Source organism: Microtus ochrogaster, chromosome 19 (assembly GCF_000317375.1).
Source record: "Microtus ochrogaster isolate Prairie Vole_2 chromosome 19, MicOch1.0, whole genome shotgun sequence".
Classification (NCBI taxonomy): Eukaryota; Metazoa; Chordata; class Mammalia; order Rodentia; family Cricetidae; genus Microtus; species Microtus ochrogaster.
This window is the reverse complement of record NC_022021.1, coordinates 23,435,596-23,461,306: the sequence shown is the minus strand read 5'-3', so window position 1 is coordinate 23,461,306 and position 25,711 is coordinate 23,435,596. Positions and strand designations below refer to the sequence as shown.

General features: G+C 40.4%; 1 protein-coding gene across 1 annotated transcript in view; it reads left to right on the top strand.

Moving 5' to 3' along the window:
* Ell2 (elongation factor for RNA polymerase II 2) overlaps positions 1 to 25,382 on the top strand; it is a 63,695-nt gene extending 38,313 nt beyond the window's left edge. The window contains exons 4-12 of the mRNA XM_005356560.2: positions 3,315 to 3,478; positions 9,531 to 9,790; positions 14,974 to 15,098; positions 15,195 to 15,279; positions 16,786 to 17,353; positions 19,432 to 19,498; positions 22,715 to 22,886; positions 23,671 to 23,715; positions 23,796 to 25,382. Coding sequence (XP_005356617.1) covers positions 3,315 to 3,478; positions 9,531 to 9,790; positions 14,974 to 15,098; positions 15,195 to 15,279; positions 16,786 to 17,353; positions 19,432 to 19,498; positions 22,715 to 22,886; positions 23,671 to 23,715; positions 23,796 to 23,912 — 1,603 coding nt within the window. The 3' untranslated portion in view covers positions 23,913 to 25,382. The remainder of the gene's footprint in view (positions 1 to 3,314; positions 3,479 to 9,530; positions 9,791 to 14,973; positions 15,099 to 15,194; positions 15,280 to 16,785; positions 17,354 to 19,431; positions 19,499 to 22,714; positions 22,887 to 23,670; positions 23,716 to 23,795) is intronic.
* Positions 25,383 to 25,711: the final 329 nt, after the last annotated feature.

The window sequence follows — 25,711 nt, the reverse complement described above, 5'->3', positions numbered from 1 at the left end:
ACACACACACACTATGGCACACACAAACACACACCATGGTACACACACACACCATGGCACACACACACTCACACCATGGTACACACACACACACACACCATGGCACACACACACACTCACATGTCACCCACATACAAAATGAAAGTTTTAATGTAAAACATACTTAAATAAGTAATATGGTTTTATCCTTACATAACATAGACACTGTGTATTTATTTGTATTGTACTTACTTATAAATTTAAGAAAAACTTAAGGTTAGTTATATATAAAATTGGCCATGATGCGGAAGAATGGTGAGAAAATTCAGACAATTATATTAGTGCCTTTTCCACCAGAAAACAAAAGCACTAAAAACTTTTGGTTCTCAGCCAGGTGTGGTGGTACACATCTTTAATCCCATCACTTAGAAGCAGAGGCAGGCGGATCTCTTTGAGCTCCCGGACAGCCAGACTATGTAGAAAAACCCTGTCTTTAAAACTTTTAATTCTCAGTCATCTGCTCCATCCTTTCTAGTCTTGATTGGTAACGCCATGTCTTCAAAGGCCTAGACTTCCTCAGCACAGGCTGGCTACACCTTCAAAACTTTTCTCACATAGAAGATGGAGGAAATTTCAAGTCAAAAATCACCTTTCAAAGACTCCTTAAATGTACTTATGCACAAGCTTATTGAAAATGTGCAGCTAAAGACATAGAGTGATGTCTACTCAAGTGTGGGAAACAGTGATCCCAACCAAAGAGAAACAAAGGGAACAACCTTACAGGCGAGCTGAAATCCTCTCAGTAACCAAGGAAAGAACTCTGTGGAGTGAAGCTGTTGTCCTCCACAGGGGAGCACTGCTTAAGATCTCTAGGTCATCATGACTGACATGAGTTCAGCTTATTCTCACTTTGTGTGTGTTCCTTCCTATGAAGTAGGGAGATATGCTAAAACTCAGACTCTTTTTTTCTCTATTCTGGGAGTTAAACCTCCTTCCTGGTCCTCTTTGATTGGTTTATATCAGTATTATATCAGGGATACTCAAGTCTCCCTGTTTAACAAGAAACAGGAACAGCTTTCATGCACCTGTCCACCGAGAGCCTGGCTTCAGCCCCCACCACCTCACACCAACTACTCCCTCAAATGCACTGTGCCCTTCCTTGTCCTAAAACAGCGCTTTATAATTCTCAGCTCTGGGCCACTTTACACTGCTGTCACAAAGTTGCTGTCCTAGTGGCTTCTACAGGGCAGAATGCTTCCTGCATCCTTGGCAACAGTGTCATTCTTTTCTTCCTGTTCATGTTAATTGCTGTCTCCTAAGACTCTTGTTTCTTCAAAGTCTTCCACACCTACCCCTTAACCTGCCCTTTTTGAATGCAGTAGGTGGGTCCTTACAACCGGTGACCTGAACACTATCTATTAGGGGAGGATGCTTGTTCATTCTCAGCTATCAAGACAATGAAGTAATCACTCAGAAACTATATTATTTGCAATACTGTTTGGCCAATAGCTAGCTCTTATAGCCTAAACCAACCCATCTCCATTAATCTGTGCATCACCACAACATTGTAGCCTACTGGCAAAGTTTTGGCAGGCTCCAGCAGCGGCTGCATGGCTTCTCTCTGACTCCGCCTACTCGCTCTCTCTCTCTCTCTCTCTCTCTCTCTCTCTCTCTATATATATATATATATATATATATAATTTCAGCCTGGCTTTACTCTGTTAAGCCATTGGCCAAAAGCAGCTTCTTTATTAGCCAATGGCAAGAAAGCATATTCACAGCATACATCACCTCCCACATCAGCTATCTTTATTTTGTTTTTTTCCCCTTCCTTCCATGGCTGTCACTGTTCAAATCCCATCAGTTCTGCCTCCCCCACATCTCTGACTACTCTGCTCTTGTTCAAACTCCACTTCTGTGTCTAATCCTTTTGCGGATCTAACACCAGTCCATGTCTGGCTCATCTGCATAGTTAAAAACTGGTCTCCCACTGTTCACTCTTGCAGCCCAGTTCCTGCTTGGCTTGCTTGGCTGTTCTCCATTTTTGTGGTCTTCCTATAACATAAATGAGCTATTTCTCTGTTTTCAGTCTCTTATTCTCTTCAGAATCCATAACATGGCCCCAAAGCCCTGTGTGATGCACTTTTCTATCCTCAGATTCATGTCTATTGCCGTTTCTGTGTCTTATGCTCAGCCTGGGCCTGTACAAGGTGGTTATCCCTCTGGCACACTTTGCCCCATCTCCCCTCTTGTTCAGGCAGCATTATGATCTGCTCAGATACCACTTCCTCTAGAAGGGCCAAGTGAAGTGTCCCTTCAGATAGTCCCCATCTCTTGCCTTTTGTCCCCTTTGCCTGTCTTTGTCACCTATTAGAGAAGCAGCTCCTTGAAGGAGGTACCACGTCTGCCTTGTCTTTGTCCTGGGTTTTGTTCTGCCCTACATTTATGAGATGAATTAACCATTTTCAAATAATAGTAGTTATAGAGAGAGTTTTTAGCAAAATTTCCAAAATTTTAATCAACATTTTAATATCATAGCAAAGTTGTTTCCAATGTAGTTTGGAAGTAGAAAAGTAGGAGTGCCGACCCTCACTACATATTTCCCATTTACTTTGAAGATGTATAGTATTTCTTTAAAATATTAGTTGTGACTTTACCAAGATCTCTAAAATATAAGAACATAAACATTTTAAATAACCGTTATATTTAAAAATTAACATTGCTGGTTTTAGGGTTGCAATGTATTCAAACTGTTCCATGTTACTCAGACAAGTCATTCCAGAGTCAGGGACAATACCCAGGGTGCTCTGGTGTTTTATTTTGTTTTTTTATGTTTCAGCAAGAACCACTGATTTCTCAGTGTTTGCTATGTAGAAAAGTGATAAATATAGATTCTACAAATTTTAGCTATACTACTAATATGTTATTGGAAATAAAAAGAATCGTGGGAAGGTCCTCCATTGTCCTTTGTAAAGCATGTACATTATGTTTTCTCTAAAAAAGGTTTTGAGTGTTTCTCATGTCTGTAGCAAGAAAGTTGTTAAAACAGTTGGTGAAATGAAAGTAGAATTTCAGGGCTTGCTAGACTGCTGCTCTTCACCCTACTGTGTTTAAAAGTGTGATGTGGTCTCCAGGAGCTCATTTTACCCATTTTGTTCATAATGTAAAATAAGTAAATAAGCATTTTAAATAATCCTATTTTAAAATTACTATCAGTTATTTTAGGACTGCTAACTTATTTAAGCTACTTTAGGTTTTAATAAAATTCTTGTTTTTTTTTTTTTTATTGTGAAAATGATAGTCGTTTCTAACAAAGCCACTATCTCACTTGACAGCTCTGGAGCCTCCCAGCTCAATTGCCTGGGATTTATACAAGATAAAATTACAGTGTGTGCAACAAATGACTCCTATCAGATGACAAGAGAAAGAATGACCCAGGCAGAGGAGGAATCCCGTAATCGAAGCACCAAAGTTATCAAACCTGGTGGACCATATGTAGGTTTGTATGGACATATTTCTCCTTCACACTGGTTAACTGGACTAATTCAAGATGACTGTAGGTAAATACTGGTAATACTAAGGATGGAAACACAGAAATTAATTTTCAGTACATAAAAAGTCATGTTTTTTCTTCAGGCTGCTGGTAAGTTGAACATATTGTAAAGTTTTATTACTTTTGTAATTCTTGAGCTTTCTGTTGTCTACTTATTATTTCATAATACTGGGGTCTGGTCATGATACCAAATGAGGTTGTGGCAGTGGTCTTTTGTGTTTTACATACTTGGATGATCTAAGTTCAATGATGGACCAGTGTGTTTCCTGATTGTACTTTTATAGAGCTATTTTTATAATCAAAATCTCTTAAACAAAATAAGTTGATAGCCTCATTGTTGTAGATTCTGCTTGTGTTTTTACAGGATTATTCTACAGTACTGAATTTTTATTGTAAAAGTATAAAATGAGCTTATGGTGGAGTGTCACAGGCAAGCAGCAGGACACTTGTGACCCTCTCATCCTCATCTACCCGTTTTCTAAGACCCTCTCCCACCCTGATGTAAGACCAGATCAGCCAGGGGTCTTGTGAGCAGGGATCAGGTCACAGTGAGGACAGATAGAGTGGAGATGGCCAGCTTTGTGCTCAAATCACCATGGTAGAAGTGATGAACAGATAGTAATTTTGAAATGTCAGTGTTTCCAAAAGCAGTTTCCTTGCTGATCCAGCTGTGTTGCCTTTGGCTTTGAGAGACTCCACCAGTGCCTTTAATAAGTGTCTTTGGAACAAAGCCAATGCTCCTGGGACTTGGTGCTCAGCTTAGATACATTTAGTTTGGTTTAACAACAATTCCTGGCTTCCCCAGACATTTATACCCACAGGACCCAGCACCCTGACTTGGACTGTTACCAACGATGAGACTTCTCCCTTCCCTTTCCTGTGGAGTGAAGTAACAGTCCGAAGCCTTCTTTCTTCTCCTTTCTCCTTATTAAATAACTTAATTAGCTATCTGTGTTAATAACTAAATCTCAAAATTATTTTTAAGTCCATAAGATTTTTCCTCCACTTAACATTTTTACTATCAAATGTGAATTAACTATCACTATCTTTAAAGTGTTTGTTTTAATCTAATACCACCATTTTATAAACAATGAAGCAATTGTAGGAACTCAAATCATCAAAATGATTTTCCCCTAATATAACTAGCTGGGAACCCAAAACCAGCAAAAACTACTATACTCATCCTATGGTTGGTGCTTAGATGTCTCCTGTGTTCGTGATGAATGTTGTATGTTTTGATAGTGTGGAGAATAAGTCAGTCCACTTAGAGTTTATGCAGCTAGCTTGTGCGGAGTGTAGACTGGCTGGCTGGCTTTGGAGAATCTCACACCATTTTCCAGGGTATACTGGACTTTACTTATCAAACAGGCTGGCTTTGAACTTGCAAACCACCTGCCTTGAGCTTTCAAGAGCTAGGATTACAGGCATGGGCCCGCATATCTAGTTCATATGACAAACATTTCAACATCTGGAATCCCTCTAACTTTGTAATGGTACCAGGAATTTTAGAGCTTACAAGTTTTCTTATAGGGATTATAGTTTACATGTACTTTAGGGGTAACCTGCCTTATCAAACTTGAACTAAACAAAATGCTTTCTCACTGCTCTCATCAGAGCCCTGTCGTTATCTCTGCCATCCTATGGTGTGTCCTCTTTATTCTTTTCTTCCCAGTTTTGTCCTCAGTCCTTGACCACTCAACTATCACTATATAGTGTTCTTCTCTGGTCTTAAATCTTGTCATTAACCTCCTTGGGCATTTTCTCTGAGTCACATAACCCGGGCTCCTTTTAATTTTCCTTAGTATGGCCTGTGTCACATCCTTTTAGTTATTCGTATTGTAATATCTGGACTGCCTCCAGTTCCTCACCAAACAGAATTAAGCTAGATCAACTCTGAAGACCCTATATTCCCATTGGACTTTGTTTTGTTTACTTTTTATTCTACATGGATATGTTACATTCGAGCATTTTATCGTCTGTTATTTACAACATGGTCCTTTCCTGCTAGGCAGCTCATTTGTATTTTCCTACTTTTTGTAATACCTGGCTCATTCAGCTCTTTAAAGTGTTAGTCAATGATTTCCCTATGAAGTAGGTTATGCCTATCTCTCCATTTTGCACATCAAGTTGTTGGGCTCAGAAAAAAATAATAATGATGATATATAGGAATGTCCTCATGAACAAAATGTATTCTCGTTCTTAAACAACAAGTTACCGCTCAGCTTATAATTGACCATACCACATAAAATGACACCAGACACTCACCTCTGCCAACATAGGTACCTGCAGAACAAGGTTTCTTTCAGTGGTGTGAGCCTGGGTGGAGGCAGATGAGAGTCACGCTGGTCCTGCTGTGGATGTGGTGTGGCGCAGTGCCAGGCTGGGCCTCTGCCAGCTGAGCTAGGCCACACAAGCCATGCTTAAGGGATAAAGTCTGAACTGTTAGGATCTAGGGGTCATCTGCCTAGTTTCCTGGACTGTGAGCTTCTGAAACTTTCCAGTGGGGAACATAACAAATCCTGTTTGTCTGGAGAGGAACCGGGGATGCTTTTACTTAGACAACGTGGTGGCATCTTCTTTAGTAAAACTTCATCTCTGCTCTTTATGTTTGTGTCAGTGGTGAACATTAGCATATTTTTCTTAAGGAAAAGTCACTAATACCCACCTTTTGATGCCTACCTAAATTCTGGAATTTTGTTGAACTACCATTTTTGTATATTTTGATACTTGCGCAGGTATATAAAATAGCCCAGCAGATCTAATATCTATGATTGTCTTCTCAATTTTCCACCTTCCTTATTTTTGATGAGATAGTATATCTGAGTGATGGAACTAGTCATTGGCTACCTTTCTTTTCTCAAATATTAGATAAGGAGTTATACAAACTAGAGAACATCTGAAGTGTGTTGTAGCTCTGACATTTTCATGCCTGTTGAGGACGTGTGTGTGTGTGTGTGTGTGTGTGTGTGTGTGTGTGTGTGTGTGTGTGTACTGAAACTTTGAAAAGTCCCACAGGTGCCAAATGGTGCCAACTGAGGCTGTTGTATAGATTATATATTTGACCCTTCCCTGTAGATAGTATCTGCACCTTGGTCTCTGTTGCCCCAGGTGTTAGCCCATTTCCATCAAGCAGGAAAAGTAGGACAGAAGATGATTATAGTTGCTACTTTCTTTCTGATGGCTGTGTTAACATTTTCCCGTCATATTTTTGACTCAGAGCTATTGGCTGAAGGATAAATAAATAATTTTACCATCTGGTATTAAATGGAGGAACTGGAGATGGACTCATAAGTGTAACAGTGACTCAGATATAGTCCCAGATTAGCCGACTCTGTTGGTACCACTGTGCTGTATAGAAAAGAGCCTGGGGAATTGATTAGCAGTTGGGTCTGGGAAGAGAATTAGGTTTTCCCACAGGTTTTATTAAAAAGGGCCTTTCTGAGGTAAATATTTAAAAAAAAAAATACAGCTGCCCTGCCTTCTTTGAACATCTTTCCTCTTTACTTTCTTTTTCTTTAGCATTACAATTCTGTTAGGATTTATATCATGAAGTTTTCTTCATCTGTAGCCTCTCTTTCCTGAGTCTTGGAGCTCCTTCCTGATTGAGAGATTGGAGATTTGGATTGAGGTTTGGAGAGACAGAGGCAAGTGATGTTTAAATGTAATTCGGCACCAGTACTGTTGTGTTGTTCTTTCAATCATTTGAAAGGAATGGTCACCCAGCAGCCAGACTGAAAGAACGGTGACGTTGGTGTACTGGGAAGAGGCAGCAGCCAGCACTAGGTGACGTTGGTGTACTGGGAAGAGGCAGTAGCCTCTTGTAGCCACCTTCATGCTGGTTTCCCTCTTTGGGCCTGTTAGCCTCCTTTGTTTTTCCTGTGCTTCCTTCTGGGAGGGTGAGAGGAAACCCAGCAACCCCTGGGAGCCATTTTGAGAACAAGGAGCTGAGGTAAATGAGGTAGAAATGGCGTAACAAGGGCCGAGTGACTTCTACATGACAGCGTGGTTGGGAAAGAAGTTAAGGGCGTGCTTTCTGCGGAAATTGGCAGGCAGAGCAGAAGTGTGGAATTTAGAGTATTTCCTAAATTTTCACGACATTGACCCTATTTTTCCCCAGAAATTTCTATTGAATGATCAAAGAATGTGATGTTAACACTGCCACAGCTGAGAAATGATAGACTAAAGGGTTTTTGTTAGAGATTTGTATGTGTCTTCGAACTGGCAGTCTGCAATGTGGGAAAGTACAGCCTCTGGCCTCTGATTGCTGGCTTGCTGGCGTTTGCAGTCTTAGCACTGACTCATTCTGCTGGTGGAAAGCAGCCACGGCCTTGCCCTCACAGAGCTTACAGCCCCACTTGAAACAACAGGAAAGCATTAGGCATTCGTTCTTAAAGCCTTTCCCACGAAGAGGGACACGTAAAGCGATTTGGGTGTGACCACGGACCTGCCCACCGTGCTAAGTAAGCACTTCGCTATTTTGAGCATCCCCCACTGAAAACCCCAGATTTCTCAACTGTGAAACAGAGATAAGGCTTACCTTGAAGAAATCACTGGCATGAAGCCCTTGGATACATAGCCTTTCTTTCACTACACCATAATCGGTACATTGATAAATATTAGTCTTTTTCCATCTGACCCAACTTTTTCTAAATTATAAAATATATAAAAAACAGCTTTAAGTCGTCTCTTAAAACTTAGTTTTAAGATAGTTTTCCTTATCATGAGGCAATGCCCATGTAGTGTTGTGTTCCTTCATTGTGCAGTAATTTCATCTGAGGCTTGCCATCACTTATGTTCAAATTGCAAAGAAGTTTTACAGCCATGAGGTAGGATGATATCTACGTTTTGTCTGGGCCCAGCCTGGACAGAAACACTAGTAAGCAGAGCTCCTGAAGCCGATTTATCTGTGCACCCAGCTCATGAGAGTAGCTTTTACTTGTCTGTCATTTCTATGTTTCGGTGTTGCTCCTGGTGAGGTCACCCTAGATGATACGTCACCCCAGTTCTCCCTCTCCAATAGGGAGTGGCCTTGGCCATGGTGTGGAGATTCTACTTCAGAACTGTAAAAAGAGATCCATACTGCTTTCTGTCCCACTTGAGGCTGAGTGAGGTGCTCTGTTTGGATAGATTTGAGTACAGAGTCCTTGGGTCACTTCTGACACACATTCTCTAGAAGTTACCAACTGTTGGTCTTCTGTCCAAGCAGAAAATGTTACTGACACAGTGACATTGGCCCTGAGGGTGTGGGGCGCCTTCTTGTGCCGTTTCCCATGCCTATCTGACCTGCTTGTGTGGTTTCTAAAGACAGATGGGTTTGTGTTCTCTTCTGAGAATGTGGGTTGGTTGATTGGTCAGTTGGTCTGACTTTACTCCTCATGTGTGCTGTTGCCCACCAAAACGGACCATCTCGAGTGGTCACCTTGTAGATGTTCTGTGCTCTTTGTGATGGCTGTGTTTATGGGTTTATAAAACTACATTCTTGGTTTTGTCAAATGCGTTTTCTTATGAAGTCTGGCATGCATGTCTCCATGTGCTTTTGAGGCAATGTCCTCTTGGTATATGAGTTCCTGGTTCTACTCACTTTTTTATCAGTGATACATTACATGCAGATTTAAATACTGTAAAGTACACAGGAAAGCATTGAAGTTACTTTACTTCTGCCTGTCATCAAATAGCCAACAATTTTTTCTATTCAACAAAATTTTCTTTTCTGTTGTTTGTATCACTGATTATTATCCACATATAGCTAAATGACAAAAGTACATCTATAATACATATGAATTTTAGGAAATAATTCTATTAAAAATTCCTGATCCATATTATAGGAATTCTGTTAGAATACTTTCTGTTGTTATGTTTCTTTAAGGTAAAAATTGAAATAAAATGATCTTTCTTTCTTCTGGACATAAAAATTACCTAAATTAGGTTGTGGAAGCTGACATGCTCCTTATATTCTAGCGCACAGATTTGTAACAGTGTCTTCCCCACTGGACTTCAGGGAAAAGAGTGCAAATTCGGAAAGCGCCTCAAGCCACCTCAGATGCAGTGCCTGAGAGGAAAAGGTCAACCCCCATGAACCCTGCAAATACAATTCGGAAGACTCATGGCAGCAGCAGTGTGTCTCAGAGGCCATACAGGGACAGGGTCATTCACTTACTGGCGCTAAAAGCCTACAAGAAACCTGAGCTGCTTGCCCGCCTGCAGAAAGATGGTGTCAATCAAAAGGACAAGAACTCCTTGGGAGCAATTCTGCAACAGGTGAGGACAACTAGGCTTCTGTGTGCCTTTTGAGGAGATCCACTTAAGAACACGATGGGCTATGGGTGTAGCTTAGTTGCAGAGTACTTCCTCAGTGTGCTTTAAACTCTGTGTCTGATCCCTAGTACCGCATAAACAGGACATGCCTGTAGCAGTACTCAGGACGTGGAGGCAGGAGAACCATCACAAGTTCAGGATAATCCCGAGCTACAGAGCGAGTTCTGGCCTGGGTAGGCTCCTGTCTTCAAAACAACATATAAAATCTCTGCCTATTGCTAATATTGTCACTGTTTTTGAGATAGGGGAACTTCATGTGTAAATATAACTCTTTAATATTATTAGGTTAGGGCATCTTGGGCTGTTTTTTTTGTTTTTGTTTTTGTTTTTTTAAGATGGAGTACTGCTAAGTTTCTCAGGCTTGCTTTAAACTCAGTTTTGGTGATCGTCCTGTCTCCATCCACCTCCTGACTGCTCATAGTATTGGTATCAAGTACCACTATGTCTTTTTTTAAAGCATTTCATTAGAAGCTGGTTGATGGCCAGCGGTGGTGGCGCACGCCTTTAATCCCAGCACTCGGGAGGCAGAGGCAGGCGGATCTCTGGGAGTTCGAGACCAGCCTGGTCTACAAGAGCTAGTTCCAGGACAGGTCCAAAACCACAGAGAAACCCTGTCTTGAAAGAAAAAAAAAAGCTGGTTGAAATGTGAACATTATCCTCATTTGGTTAAAACCTTTTCCCAAAATTTCATTAAGAACTGGGGAAGTTTTTGTTTGTTTTCATTTTAAGACACCTAGACTATATATTGGTTTATAGAGGCAAAGTTGTATGATGTCCTCTGTTGGTCTTCCGTTGGTATAAGGCACAATAATACTTTTGCCTAGTAAATCGTTTAGAATGTGTTGTTACTCCCATATTCTTTGAGCCCTTGTTACCTTGTATCTTTTGGCCATTGTGTGCAAGATCAGTCACTTGTCTTTATTAAGGGAGATGAGTATTTCAGGAGTAGCTATGATCAGTTACTTTATATATACATACTACAGTGTGAAGTAGGCATTTGTTTCTCATTAAAGAACTATCAGATAATGATTTCCTTTATTTTTCATACTTCAGGTGATGAATGTAAATTGACATTCAGATCTATCTTAAACAATTCCATCTATTTTTTCTAAAAAAGTAATGACATTTTCAAAGTTGTTCTTAAATTTCATTATTTTTAAGATTCCATGTTTTATTTGATAACATGAAATACAATTTTAAGTCTGTTTTCATTAAGTTTTAGCTTATGTTCAAAACATAGTGCTATAATGTTATAAGAGAGTAAAACCGCCGGGCGGTGGTGGCGCACGCCTTTAATCCCAGCACTCGGGAGGCAGAGGCAGGTGGATCTCTGTGAGTTCGAGACCAGCCTGGTCTACAGAGCTAGTTCCAGGACAGGCTCCAAAGCCACAGAGAAACCCTGTCTCGAAAAACCAAAAAAAAAAAAAAAGAGAGAGAGTAAAACCATCACCTGCAGGTTGGGATCAGCTAATCCCTCGGTCATTTGGAGGATCTTTATTTAATCTGTATGTCACATAGCCCTTATTAAAGCTAAAGAGAAAGGATGAAGGGGAGATTGAATGAGAATGAGTGTGTATTAGTTCAGTCTTCTGTTGAGGGAAGAGTCAGGTTGCATATCACAAAATACACGGGAAATTCATTGGTAAATGCATCTACAGAAAATATTAATTATCTTCTAAGGTAGAAGAGAAATAAGGCAAAATGATGGAGAGTAACCTCATAGAAGCTACCACTGTACATGGCAGTAACTCTGTGATGCTGGGAGTATAGATAGCCATATCTTAAAATGGATATATTTGACCCTGAACACTTGGATACGAGAGTTAGTGGTCAGCTTGTTTTGAAAAATCATTGAGTACAGTTTCATCCTGGCTGTATATTTGAATATCCCAAAAATCTTTTTAATCTGCCTGTGGCAGATTCCTCCCTACACAAACCAGTGGAGCACCTGAAAGAGAGATGTGAACACAGTGTGGATAACCCTCTAGTAATCTGGATGCTCAGAGTGAGCTAAAACCACTATCCCAGTGAGAACAGACAGAGGCCCGGAGCACCCACCACTTGGGAAGCTCGTACTATGTGCCTCGTATCATTTCATCTTCAGAAGAAAGAAAACGGACACACAGTAAGAACTTTGATTGAAGCCAGTTCTTTCGTGTCCATTCCTTATCCTAAACAGCTACCATGACTTCTGCTTCATGAAACTCACCAAAACTGGCATGGAAAGGAATAGGTAACAGAATAAGCAAATTATCAAAAAAAAAAATGGTTATTTTGTCACCAACATACTAGCTAATGATCAGTTCTGTTTTACCCATGCCAGTGGGTATTTTTGCTGATTTGTTATCTACATTGTAGTTTTCTTTGAGTACCCTGTGAATGTTGTGAATTAAAATATTAAAATACTTATAAATGTGCTAGATGTTATTTAAAACTGTTTGCCACTAAGTTGGTACACAAACGTATAGCTTCCTTTTCCTTAGAATGACTTTTCCTGGAAAGCCTTTTTTAAATAATTCAAAACAACTCAATTAACCCAAATCTTAACCTTTGGGTTTTTGTGTCAAGCTCACATTCATTGCTCATTCATATGTCCATTGAGTGCAGCTGGTTCTCTGTATCAGTGGGGTCTATATTTATGACTTCAACTAATTGAAGACCGCAGTTTTTTTTAATTGCATCTATACTGAACATATGTAGACTTTATTCCTCAAACAATAGCATGTAACAACCTTGTATATAAATTTATATTTTATTGGCTGTTGTAAGTAACTTAGAGGTTGTTTATAGCATATGGAAGATACTTTAAATCTATATAATTTTACGTGAAGGATATGGGGCCATCCCCTTTGAACACAGAGGCGACTGCGCCTGGATTATAGCAGATAACATGTTCCCCCACCACATGGTAATCCCTGGCCTTCTGAAGTATATCGACAAGGAGCTAGGCAAGAGATCTACTCCTAAAGGTGAGTTTAGGGAAACTCTTTCTTGGATGGTTAGCTCTTAGCTGAAATGAAAAGCAAAAGACAAGAAGAGTCATCATTTCTGGAAGCCTGGCAGAAAGGGAAGAGACTAAATCCCAGAAGGCATTGCAGACCAAGGCTAAGGAGATTGTGCTGAGAGAGATAGGAAGTAGCAGTGGAGTTTAAGCAAGAATATGCTGTAATCTGATCTGTACTTTCAATAAGAACACTCACTTTCGTGTCAAGAATGGCACAAGGGTTGAGAACGGAAGAGAACAACTACTTAAATAAGTCTACTGCAGAAATTAAGGTGTGATGTGTTGACAGCTTGGTCTGGTGGAGCTGGTTTCATAGATTAGAGCTACATTTTGAGAAGACCTTCCTAACAGACGAAGAGAAGAAAAGGGCCTGAGCTTCTGGGTAAGTTCTGACCAGAGAGTTTGTTAGTGGATGCTGAGCTACTGATTAGAGAAGTGCAGAAAGGAGACAGGTGTGAGGGTGTGGTAGCCAAGAGCTCTACTGAGATTCTCCTTGGAAATGTTGATTAGACAGATCCAATAGATGTGTTCATAAGTGCACATAAGTATTCAGAGGACATGTGGGGCTACATACATTTAGGGATTATCATATAGATTGGGCATTGTAAATTTTAATGAGTGAACTCAGGAAGGAGAAAAAAAGAAGAAAACGGGGCAAGAGGAAGCTACTGAGTGCATCCCCATATAAAGGCATGAGCATAGGAGCCGTAGAAAAGGCCCTCAGGGGAGGGAAGTGACCAGAAGTTGTCCTCACAGACCTCAGGAGGTGACTGTGCTGGGGAAGTGGTGTTAGTTTGTATGTTGTCAGAGAAAAGGAAAGCCATTGTCTGTACATTCCACTTCAAAGAAAGTCCTACTGCATCTTGTATGCATTTATTTACAAAGTTGAAAGGCTGCCTGATGACAACATTAATACTACATTAGTTCTCATATGAGACAGACTGTTAAATCTGACAAACTTTTTAAAAGACACAACAAGAACTCAAATTACTGAAAAGACCATCCCCAAACTTAAGGAAGGAATACCTTTCCCTAGCCTTAAGTAGTTTTGGTGTGCAGGAGGGAAACTTGTTGAGAGGGAGGAGAAAAAAGAATGCAGGATTAAAAGGACTAGAATTCATAAAGTATGAAGCTGTCAATAAAAATTTTTAGTGCTTTTGGTTTGGCCATAGATTTGTGAAGTGACTACATTATTGACCTGAACATTTCTAGAAACTGTAGTTAGGGGTTGAAAGAGATCTCTCTTGGGAATAAGCTCTCTAACAGAGGTCTGAGGGGCCTTTAGTTTGTGATTCTGCTTATTGGTCTGAGGTGATTTCAAGGATCTTGAATAAACGGTTCTTCAGGAAAGCTGGCAGATAAAAGAAATAAACTTAGTTATCACAAAAGAAATAAGCAAGATTATCACAAATTAGTAGTTACTTGTAGAGACACTTTGTGCTGCTGGTTGAGAGGTGATTACTTGCCATCTAGGATCCTGATTTCTGCTGAAATAGAAGTGACCAAGGAATTTTATAGTGATTCTGCGGCATTGGAAGGTGGTCAGCGAGTAGAAGTGCTTCTCTGCACGCCTGGCTGTTAGAGCTGGTCCTCGGAGCACACCAAAGTTGTAAGAGAAACCTGACTGCACAGAGTTGTCCTCATCTGAAGGTGGTCAGCGAGTAGAAGTGCTTCTCTGCAAGCCTGGCTGTTAGAGCTGGTCCTCGGAGCACACCGAAGTTGTCCACAGAGTGCCGTGGCAGGTGTTAGCTTACAGAATTATATGTATACAAACATCAAACATTCAAGAAAACATACAAGAAAAAACATGAGAATGGTTGTCTTCTGAGGCTATTTTCCCTGCAAATTTCATTTTTCTTAACAGCTGAATAAAACTCTTTGTGTGTGCGTGCGCGCACATGTGTGCAGATGCAGGCAGCACATTTTCATCATCCCTTCCTCAGTAGGTGAACAGCTAGACTGGCTTCATTTCCTCTCTGGTAGGCATACAGTAGCAGTGAACGTTAGGCACAAGTGTCTGTGGTAGGATGTGGGGTCCTTTGGGTATCTTCCCGGGAAAATCACAAAAATGATTTATATAGCCAACAAAAATAGCTGACGCTCCATTTGCACTGTGTTCCAGGTGGCTAATCTGAATCCTAAGGACCTCTCCTATACCTTAAAAGATTATGTGTTTAAGGACCTGCAGCGAGACTGGCCGGGTTACAGTGAGACAGACAGACACACACTGGAATCGGTTCTCTCCAGGTCAGACCCTCCTCCCTTTGTCTTTACAAATGGAACAGATAAGTAATATTCTGGTCAAAGTCCTCTTTATTACCTGGAAAATGCATTTCCTTACAGGAAACTAAATCCGTCTCAGAATGCTGGCACTAGCCGGTCAGAGTCTCCCATGAGTTCCAACAAAGATGCTGCCTCATCTCCTCAGGTATGTCCGGAAGTTACAAAATCCTCGGCCTGCCCTGCAGCTCAGTGCAGTCAGCCAGCCAGGCTCTAATTTGTAAGTGACGGAAACCTCACAGATGACCTGGCCAAAGCCCAGAGCTAAGTCCTGGCCAAACTTGCCGTTTTGACCTCATTTAGAATGCTGTACACTGTGCTGCCTTGCTCGTTAAAGGGCTTAATGCATAGACCTTGCTTGTCACTTTTAAAATTCAAATTTATTGTAAAATTACCTGCTTTTCAGTTTGGTCTCTAACTAGAAGACACATCCAGTTCCATATAATTCTCAGGTTATATGGAAAATTGAAGATATTTGATTTTGTCTGAAATGTGTCTGGAGGAACATTCTTGTAGAAAATTTATTTTGGACAAATTAAAAAGTGGTAGCAGTTTTTAAATGCATTTCTTTAAAGTTTTCTCAATTTGACAGTAATCAGAAGACTCATAATCAGACCGTATTCTAGTTTAGAAGCATCTCACTGGGATGTCTTAGGGAGATCCCCTACCCTGAGTGCCCTACCCCACCCCCATACCTAGGGGGAAGCAGACAGATGCTGGGGAGCACAAGCAAGAAGCTAGTTGTGTCTCAGAGTGTTGGATATCACTGTGAGGATCCTGCACAGCCGACAACAAATGATCTGGTCCAGTTTCACGTGTTGGGAGTCTGTGGAGACGTCACTTTTAATGACAATTACTGTGAAGCTATTTCATCTCTGGTCAAATTACATACTCCATACTAAAGTGAAACAGAAATGAATTAACAGATTGATTATTCTTTTTAAGTTCAAGTACAAAATATAGCTGGCTTGTAATTTTATACTTTTCAATTGTTCATTTTCCTTTGTAACTTACATAGTGTTACTGTGAGTACTGGGATGAGCTAATAAAGCAAGATTTATAAGTATATCTACCTCATTTTAATGATCCAGTCTTCATAGACTGAGTTTACAACATTATGAACACATATGTACAGTGAAAAATTAAGGTGACATTTCAAAAATGATAGCTGTATTTAGAGAAATGAGTGTGAAGATGAGCTAGGTCACAGTGTGATGTTAAGACTGATAAGTGGCAGTCAACATATTTACAACTGGAGCACTTTAGCCAATCAGAGTGTGTCCATTGCCCTTTGCCAGCCTTACTAGTGCTCACAGAGTCAGATGGTGCAAACTGCTCTCTCCGCACTTACTGGAAGTAGGACAGCTGCGCTAGCTATTTAGTACTGTGAGTGTCTAATGCACGTAAATCAGAATAGTCTCTGGGATTGAGAGGAGCCTGCAAGATATAAAAGTACTATTTGGGCACTGTTCCCCTATTCTTCTTTTGACAGAGGAACTAAAATTGGATTTTATGTTTGCTTGGGGTTCTTAGAGCGTGTGTGTGTGTGTGTGTGTGTGTGTGTGTGTGTGTGTGTTTTCTGGGAGGTTCTTTTTTGAGTAAACTTATAGTGTGATGAGTAAGGCTACTCATCCTTCTCCTCCCCCACCTCCAGAAACGGCCATTGGATTCCGATTTCATTGATCCTTTAATGAACAAAAAAGCTCGAATATCTCACCTGACAAACAGAGTCCCACCAACATTAAATGGCCATTTGAATCCCACCAGTGAGAAATCTTCTGCAGGCCTCCTACCACCCCCTGCAGCTGCAGCCATTCCCACGCCCTCACCACTGCCTTCAACCCACCTGCCTGTCTCAAATCCTCCTCAGACTGTAAATTCCAACTCCAATTCCCCTAGCACTCCAGAAGGCCGGGGGACTCAAGACCTACCTGTGGACAGTTTTAGTCAAAACGGTAGCATTTTTGAGGACCAGCAAGACAAATATACCTCTAGGACTTGTCTGGAAACCTTGCCCCCTGGCTCAGATCTGCTAAAGTGTCCAAAGCCTATGGAAGAAAACCAACCAGTGTCTCATAAGAAGTCCAAAAAGAAGTCTAAAAAACACAAGGAAAAGGACCAAATAAAAAAGCATGACGTTGAGACAATGGAGGAAAAGGAAGAAGACCTTCAGAGAGAAGAACCTGCCAAGCTGAGGAGCTCCAGTCCGAACCCCAGTGAAGGTATTTTACATTTGTTTAAAGAGTAAAAATGAACTGGGGGAGCATGAGCTGTAGGTGATGCTCTGTAGAATAATCCTTTTTAAGCAATTGACCTTCTATTGAATTAATCTTAATACTGTGCTTTTGTAGCATCTGGTTTTCCTCCACCTTGTAACTGTCACTTCAGTCTTTTTAGCAAGTATTAAACATGAATTCTTTATGTGGATTTATACTGGCATTTTAAAGTGACTTTGCCATTCTCCAAAGATCCCCCTTTGGTGCATTGTCCTTCTCTGTCATACTGTACAACCTCAGTGTAACAGGTACATCCCATTCTTGAGCTGATTGAAACAGATACACAATAGGCGACAGCAATGCCCATTTCTTTTTTTTTTTTTTTTTTTTTTTTTTGAGAAGCCAGAGGTGCTCCTGCTGTAATTAATATTAGCATGGAAAGACTGTCAAATTCTTTGTAAAGCAGCCAAGCCCACATCGTCATCATTTGCTTCACAAGGTTCCTAGCTGATAGAGACCAGGGTGTTTTGTTAGGATACTGACATTTCTAGTTACTCCCTCTCTCGTAACACTGAAGGCTTGAAATCCTGGGGTTTAACTGACCATTTCTACCAAATGGAAGTTTTCATTATTTTCTCTTAGCGAAGTTTACAGAGGAGGGCTTAAGAGTAAGACGCAGTTGACCTGCGTTGGGTGTGTCATGGCAAAGCCCATCTCTTGAAGTGTGTAGAACAGCATAATAGTGGATAATGGCCCAAGTGTGAGTTATTTCCCCCCACTTAGACTACTTTTTGTACTTGAGTTTGTCAAGTCAGGATAGGACCATGAAGTAAAATTTCATGTTTGGATTTAATAAACCAGATTCCTAGGTACTCTCTCTTCCACACTCCCACCCTTAGGGGTGGTTCTGAGTCACCCTAGTACCAAGAGGACTGGATTCCAGTATGCTGAGACTACCACAGAAACTGTGTTTTCGGGCTAGAGACTTGGGAAAACAGGCCTAATGTCTTTACGTCCTTCTTTTGTGGTATATAGAAAAACTTGAGAACCAAGTGTGATCATCCCAACTGGATCCAGACCTATCATCCTCTGTATCCGCCATCTATGGCAAGGAAGAAGGACTCTCTCCCTGATGCCTGAGTCAAAGTTATAGAAGTGAACAATGAGCCCACTGAGTCTATGTTATCTATCTTTCAAACGATTTAAAAATTCAGATATTCACATTTGTTTTATAGTGAATATATGCTTTGCCAGTTATTAAGTGTGCTTTTTAAAAAAATATCTACAAGAGCTAGTTCCAGGACAGGCTCCAAAACCACAGAGAAACCCTGTCTCGAAAAACCAAAAAAAAAAAAAAAATCTTAGTGAAATGTTTAAACAATGCCCCTGGAAGCTGTATGTTAAACAATGGAATCCTGGGAATTTGACCTTTTAACAGCATGGTCAGGAATAACTACAACATTTTTTGTTGTTTTCCCTGACCTCTATCTAGTACTGTAAGAACCAAAGGTGAGAGGAGTGTTCATCCACATTCATTAACACCTTGTTATGAACTGATGGAAAAACTGCCTATGCAGTTATAAACGATGGAAAAACTGCCTATGCAGCCCCACTGCCTGGCTCCAAAAGGGTGGCAGTAAAAATACAGTGATCCAAACAGGCGGCTACTGTAGACTTTATTATTTCTCCTGCCTTGTTTGGATCTCATGAAAAGTAGATGCTGGTGTAAAATGTTACCTTCCATTGTCTGGCTGCATCTGCCACCACAGTCTTGGAATTGCTAGGCAGATGCCACACTGCTGATGAAAGCATAGAAGCTCCACCCTGGGTTAAGATGGAATTCCTTTACTGTGCAGACTCTGCAGTAGCCAGGGTGCTGTAAACGCCTGGCGTCAGCTCTGCTGGCACTAGTCACAGGCTCCATTGTTTGTGTTCGATTGTATCCCTTGCTTGCTGTTGCTTACTGAGGTGGAAGGACAGAATTTGAGGAAAAGTTGTCCAGATGTTTCTAATCTATTTTAAAGTTAGAGGCATTTGATAACCATACTGGTTGATGAACACTTATTTCTTTTCCCCCTTCATAGGAGTTAAAGAAGGTTACACTGCCTCCATGGAGCCTTCTTCAACAATTGAACTCCCAGATTATTTGATGTAAGTTTTCTGTCTGCCAATGGAGTAAGCTGTTTAATTTTAGAAAGTTTGCAAATTCTTTTCCCATAATTTGCAAATCAAAAAAGTAAGAAATTCCAGAAATAGAATCTTCTGCAATTGAAACGCCGCCCTTAAGCCTGCTGTCTGCAGTCCACCACTGTCTTAAGGGGCAGCTTGTGCCTTCCCTGCTCAGAGCAGAGTTGGTTTTTAAGAATAGAAAGACTTGTCTTTGTTCCAGGGCCAGACTGAGCATCACAGCCTGCAAAGCTGATAGTCCATCAGTGCACAACCCCTAGAGGGGCCCACAGTGCTGCAGAGTGCCTAAAACTCCATGCTGAACAGTACAGAGCAGGCATAATTTCATTTCTATGTAAATAAAGGTCTTTTCTCAATTTTAGGAGAGGAGAATAGTAAAGTTATTTCATTTTAGTACCAGGTATGTTTTTCTTGTGACAACAAGTTGCTAAATGCTGAGCTAGGAATGTTGCTTGTAACTGCTTATCACAGAAATTATAACTTGGACTTATAATTCTAGCTTTTTCATACAATCAAAGGCTTCTGTAAGAAGAAAATTATTAAATTACAAGTGCCTGGAAAGGTGGGGCATGAAAAATCAAAAAGCTCTGATATCAGATAGCTTTCAAAATGAAACAAATTTGCAAAATAGGTACAACATGGAACATGAAGATATAATCTAAGCTTTTCCGTTAACGCCATCTCATAAGGGCAAAGTTAGGCGATACTTTTACCTTGCTTCTTGCACAGAAGAGAATATTTTAGATTTTCAAAGCTGTCACTTCTGCCTAACACCAGTGTGAAAGCTGCACTTGCTGGAGGATGAGAAAGCATGGTGCTAATCATCACCCTCAGCTCACAGGAACCTGAGCAGCCTTCCTAAGTCCTCTGCCGTCTGCGGTAGAGTAAGCATCCTCCAGGAGGCCAGTCTTCCATGACAGTCCCACAGACCCACTGCTGACGGCTTTCACCCCTTCACCCCCCTGCTTCTCCTTAGATTTCTGAAAGCTGAGCCCTGGAGTCACACAGCAGTCTTCTCTGATAGATTTTAAATCCTTTTATTAATAGCGTATCCTAAAACTTCTACCATGAACTCAAAGCTTTTGCTGTGTTTGCCAGCATAACTGTATTTATGAAATGTTTAGATTAGTCTTAATGTATTAATGTAGTCTTTCAGCAGAAAGTGTTGCTCCTCTGCTTCCGCAAATCCTTTCTCTTGTCATGTGTTTTATTTGCTTAAGTAAAAGCAATGTATTTTACCCAAACTAAAAATTTAACTTTTATACCAACCAGTACAGCTATTTTCTAAAAGTAACAAGAACACTTCTAAAACACAGAACTTAAGTTACCTCATAAGAAAACCAAAAGGAGACTCAGTAAAACCTATATGATTGGTGTTTGAATAATTCACTTGTAACTACAGTATTACTAATTTTTATATCCTAAGAGTGCTCTTGTTGCTTATATGGTTGTAAGTTATCCCATATTTATACATTTTTACTCTTTCACCACATTAAAAACCAACTGTAAAATCATAAGAATTTGTTAAAAAATATTGACTGCTAAAATGCCAGTATCAAAGAGCATCACAATTATTGGCCTAGTTGGTATTTTTCCTTAACTAAGTTATTAAATAAAATAGTAAAGGTCAGATTTTCAGAAAGTGAAATAAATGATGACTTAAACCTGAGTTTCAAGATTGGCTTGGTCTTCGGCATGCTTATTCCCAAGAACCTCACTCACCCTCGGGGCTTCCTCTGGCACTGTGAGATGCTCCAGTGTGGCTGGCAGCTCATACCAGCAGGGCAGCTTAGATCATCAACACTGCCACTGCCTCAGTTACACTTAGAAAGACCCAACCTCCACACTGTATTGACTCAGCAGAAATAAAAATATTAATGAGGACGCTCAGTTTGCACACTGCATCACTTTTCCCACTTTCCCAGGAAAGGCATCTGTGACACAGCAACTTAAATAAAACTGGTAGGGTTATATAAAACCGTCTGGAAGAGGCCCCAGTTCTAAGATGTTGCCACCATAAGATCCAAGTGTGTGCTTCAGCATGCAGCTCCCACCAGCTGCCTGATCTCAGTTTTGACCCAAAATAATCAAAATTATTCCTTCCATGGCAGGAAAACAGAGGGCAGAACAGAAGGCTGACTGGGAACTAATGATACTGCCTGTTCCTCTGTTAAAATGATCTTGTAACTGATGTGCTGCCGAATCACCTGGCGTATTGTGAAGATGGCCTTCGCTGATTAGATTCTAAGACCAGTCACAGATTTGTGGCATCGATTAAGACAGTAAATCAGACTAAGCAGCACAGCGCTGGCCTTCTTAGTGTTGGAAAGTGCTGGAAGAACCCTCTGTGTGTGGCAGTGCACACCTGCAATCTTAGCACTTAGAAAGTAGAGGTAGAATGATGGGGATTTCAAGGCCAGCCTGGGTAACCCCAAAGGGAGGTCTATAGAGATGACGCTGTGGTGAAGAGCATGTACTGCCCTTCAAGAAGACGAGGACTCAGTTCCCAGCATTCACGTTAAGTGGTTTACATCCGTCTGAGTCCTGTTGAAGAGCCAATGCCCTATTCTAGATTCCATTGGATGGACATCAGGCACACATGTGGTACATTCATGCAGGCAACTACATGTACACATATTAAATCCTTCTTTATCTGAAAGTGGGAGGGAGGTATAAAACTGGAGGGCCTCACTCTGTCAAATTTTTTTTTTAATTTGTCTACTTAGAAACGTCAAGAAAGGAATGGAGAGAGCAAATCAGAAGCCCCTTGTTGAAAATGTCTGCTTTGCGTAGGTCTAAAAGGCACCTTCTATCACAAAGCAAGGGGTCCTGGTCCAGCTATGGCTTGAGTGCTCAGTGGCTATGTGGCATTCTGTTGTCATGGTACCCATCAAGCACCTCTGTCCTGAGATGACTGCAAGCAGATGGCTTGGTCTCCTCCACTGTGTGGAGTAAATTGTTGGGGACTGACCCTGGAAGAACACATTTCATGTTGTGTGCTTCCCTTCCAATTCCATTGCCACAGTTGTTCTCCACGGATGCTCTTGAGGCTCTCTGAGTGACCTAGCAACAAACCAGAGACAGAGTGACATTCAGTTACTGGAGACACATGCAAGAAGATGGCATCCCAGGCTTATTCTTTCTCTCCATTTATTCTGTTTCTCTCTCTTTTCTTATTAGAAAATATATTGCTATTGTCTCCTATGAGCAGCGCCAGAATTACAAAGATGACTTCAATGCTGAGTATGATGAGTACAGAGCTCTGCATGCCAGGATGGAAACGGTGGCCAGAAGATTCATTAAACTGGATGCACAACGAAAACGACTTTCTCCAGGTTCAAAAGAGTACCAGGTAGATGGGCTGGTTTTTCACTCCCACCTTCCCTGTCGGCCATCGCCTTAGCTTTAGAGCAAGCTGCCTAGCAGACCAGCCTCAGTGCTGCTTTAGGAAACAAATGTACTGAAATAGTTCTTAAATAAGGAAGCACAGTGGGGGGGGGGGAGTGTTCAATATAATATACTCTGTATTGTAAAACATAGAACCACAACTACATAGGATAAGACACCAGTGTGTTACATTCTAGTAACTTAAACCATTATTGTGTTTCCTGGTCTCATTAAATTTAGAAGAAATCTTAAAAGTTACTAAATAATTAAAATATAGTACTGTGTCTTGTTTTTAAGGATAGTATCAAACTACCCATATTATTTTATACTTTGATTTTTTTTCACTAGTGTAATGCTTCATAGAGAATTTTTAAATCAGCCCAGAAAGCACTTATGTTTGCTTTTTTGGTTTTTGGTTGTTTTTTTTCCCTGTCATCCCGGATATCCTTTGTACTGCCTGGGAGGCATTCCCGTAGTGTGAAATATCTTTTGCTGGACAGAGCTGCTAATCTTATATCTGTCTGTATCATACACTTAGGTAGGTAGACGTGCAGAACTTAGAGAATTGCTAAGTCAATTTTGCATTTGCTATTTTGATAACTGCTGCCAAATTGCCTGATGTAAAAATGTCCCAAGTTACATCTCTTCATCAGTGTTTCCCACACCTTGCCAGATGCCTGTTAGATGCTGTGCTGCCCCACCCCCCACCCAAGGCCTTATGTTCTCATTTCTAATTTTTAATTTTGCAGAATGTTCATGAAGAAGTCTTACAAGAATATCAGAAGATCAAGCAGGTGGGTACCACTGTGCCATCTGGCCTGCGAAGCACTGTAAATTCTGTGACCTAATTCCTTATTGTTTTCTTTGTCTGCAGTCCAGTCCCAATTACCATGAAGAAAAATACAGATGCGAGTATCTTCATAACAAGCTGGCTCACATCAAAAGACTAATAGGTGAATTTGACCAACAGCAAGCAGAGTCATGGCACTAGAACTCTGCTTGAACCAGAAGATGTGAATAAACTTAAACTTATTTATTTAAAATTCCAGATGAGTTGCTCTAGATTCTAAAGGATGAGACTTGCTTGTGGAAGCTTCAGTGTTAGTGAACTTCAGTTCCTTTTTTTCTCTTCACTCTACTTTGCTTCCCTGAATTGGGAAGCTGCTTTCTTTTTCTCGTTTTCCTCCCACCCCAAAACTTGTTTGTTAATAGAAGCAATGTTCTAGATATTGGGGATCCAGTGTCTATACTTCAAATCAATTTTTCCTTGAAAACTTGTGTTTGTCATTAGAGATGATTTTTTTTTTTTAGGTATCAGGGATGCAGTGTCCACACTTGAGTTGCTTATGTTTAAAACAAAACAGTAATGTGCAAGGTGAAATGCTTTTCACAAACCTATTTTCTGACCTTTCCTAATGCAAACTCTTTGCCTTAAATGGTAGGATATTTAGATATTTGCACAAAATTTTAAAAAAAAATCAAAACATTGTTTTGGAGGGTTGAAAAATAGAAAGTTGTGTGAATGTGTGTGTAGTTTTCTATGCACGTACATGCATACATACATGCGGGCTGACTGGCTCAAGAGTGTTAAATCTGCCCTGCAAATTAAACCCCCCATTGCAATAGCTGCCTTAAGGTGTTTGCTCGTGTGTACCTTGTGTGGTTAATCAGTAGCTACACTGCTTCCCTGCGCTAACAGCCATGGGAAGTACACTGTGGCCTACCATGTGTGTTCAGCTTGTATGTCTGCAGAGCTGATGTGGATGTGAGCTGCATGAAGGTAAAGAGCTGATACTCAGTAGGCCAGGCACTCAGGTTAAACAACTGGTGAGTGTTACCGTAGGTTGTTGGTGTTTGTTTGTTTGTTTGTTTGTTTGTTTGTTTCTGTCAAATTGCTACTTCTTTTGTGGAAGACAAAAAGCATTTCCATTTCAACAGTTTGTCAGCTTTATTAATGTTGGGCAAAAAATTTATATGTTAAAAATGAAACAGATCTATAGTTTTGGGGCAAAATGATAAAATTAAATGTGTAGGTAACCTATTTATATACTGCTATAAAGTATTTTTGGAAAGAGATATGCAAAGAAGCTATTACCTACATCAGATGTATATTTAAAGATTTTTTTTCATCCTGGATACCAGGAATATAAAAAATAGTAGAATATTTAACCATAACATACTGTGATTCATCAGACAGCACAAACTTTCATTTCATGGAGTTTATCTGTTAACGTTGATTTAAACTATCTCTTGTCTTATCATGTGGGAACGTAAGTTATGTGGTCAAAATATAAGGAGTTTGAACTAATGTTGATTCAGGTTGTGTTGTCTTGTATCGTCTTTTCAAAGTGCTGCCGGTTGAAAAGGGAAGCATTATGTTTACAAATCTGTTTTGAAATGTTTGCCAAAATTTTGGTAGTATCTTTAATAAAGATGTTTGTCTCCAGCATCCGAAAAAAAAGTAACTTTGTTGTGTATCACTGTAAACTAAAAATATTAGTACTAAGGTCATGTGGCAGAATCTGTTGATGAACTTTCTCCTCTGGAGAAGACCGGCCAATGTACTAGTAGTGCAGAGGCCTTTTGACCACTGAGGCCACCTTTCAGTCTGCAACTCAGATGCCACTGCACAAATCCCGTTTCTGTGTAGCATGGTCCTTCTAGAGAATTCATTTGAGATCCCTGGTGCTCTTCTACCTCAATAGTGGTACAATCATTATTAAATGGAAATTTATCTCGGACTTTTGAGTTAAAAGGAAGAAAAGAAGCTTAGCTGTGGCTAAACTGGGG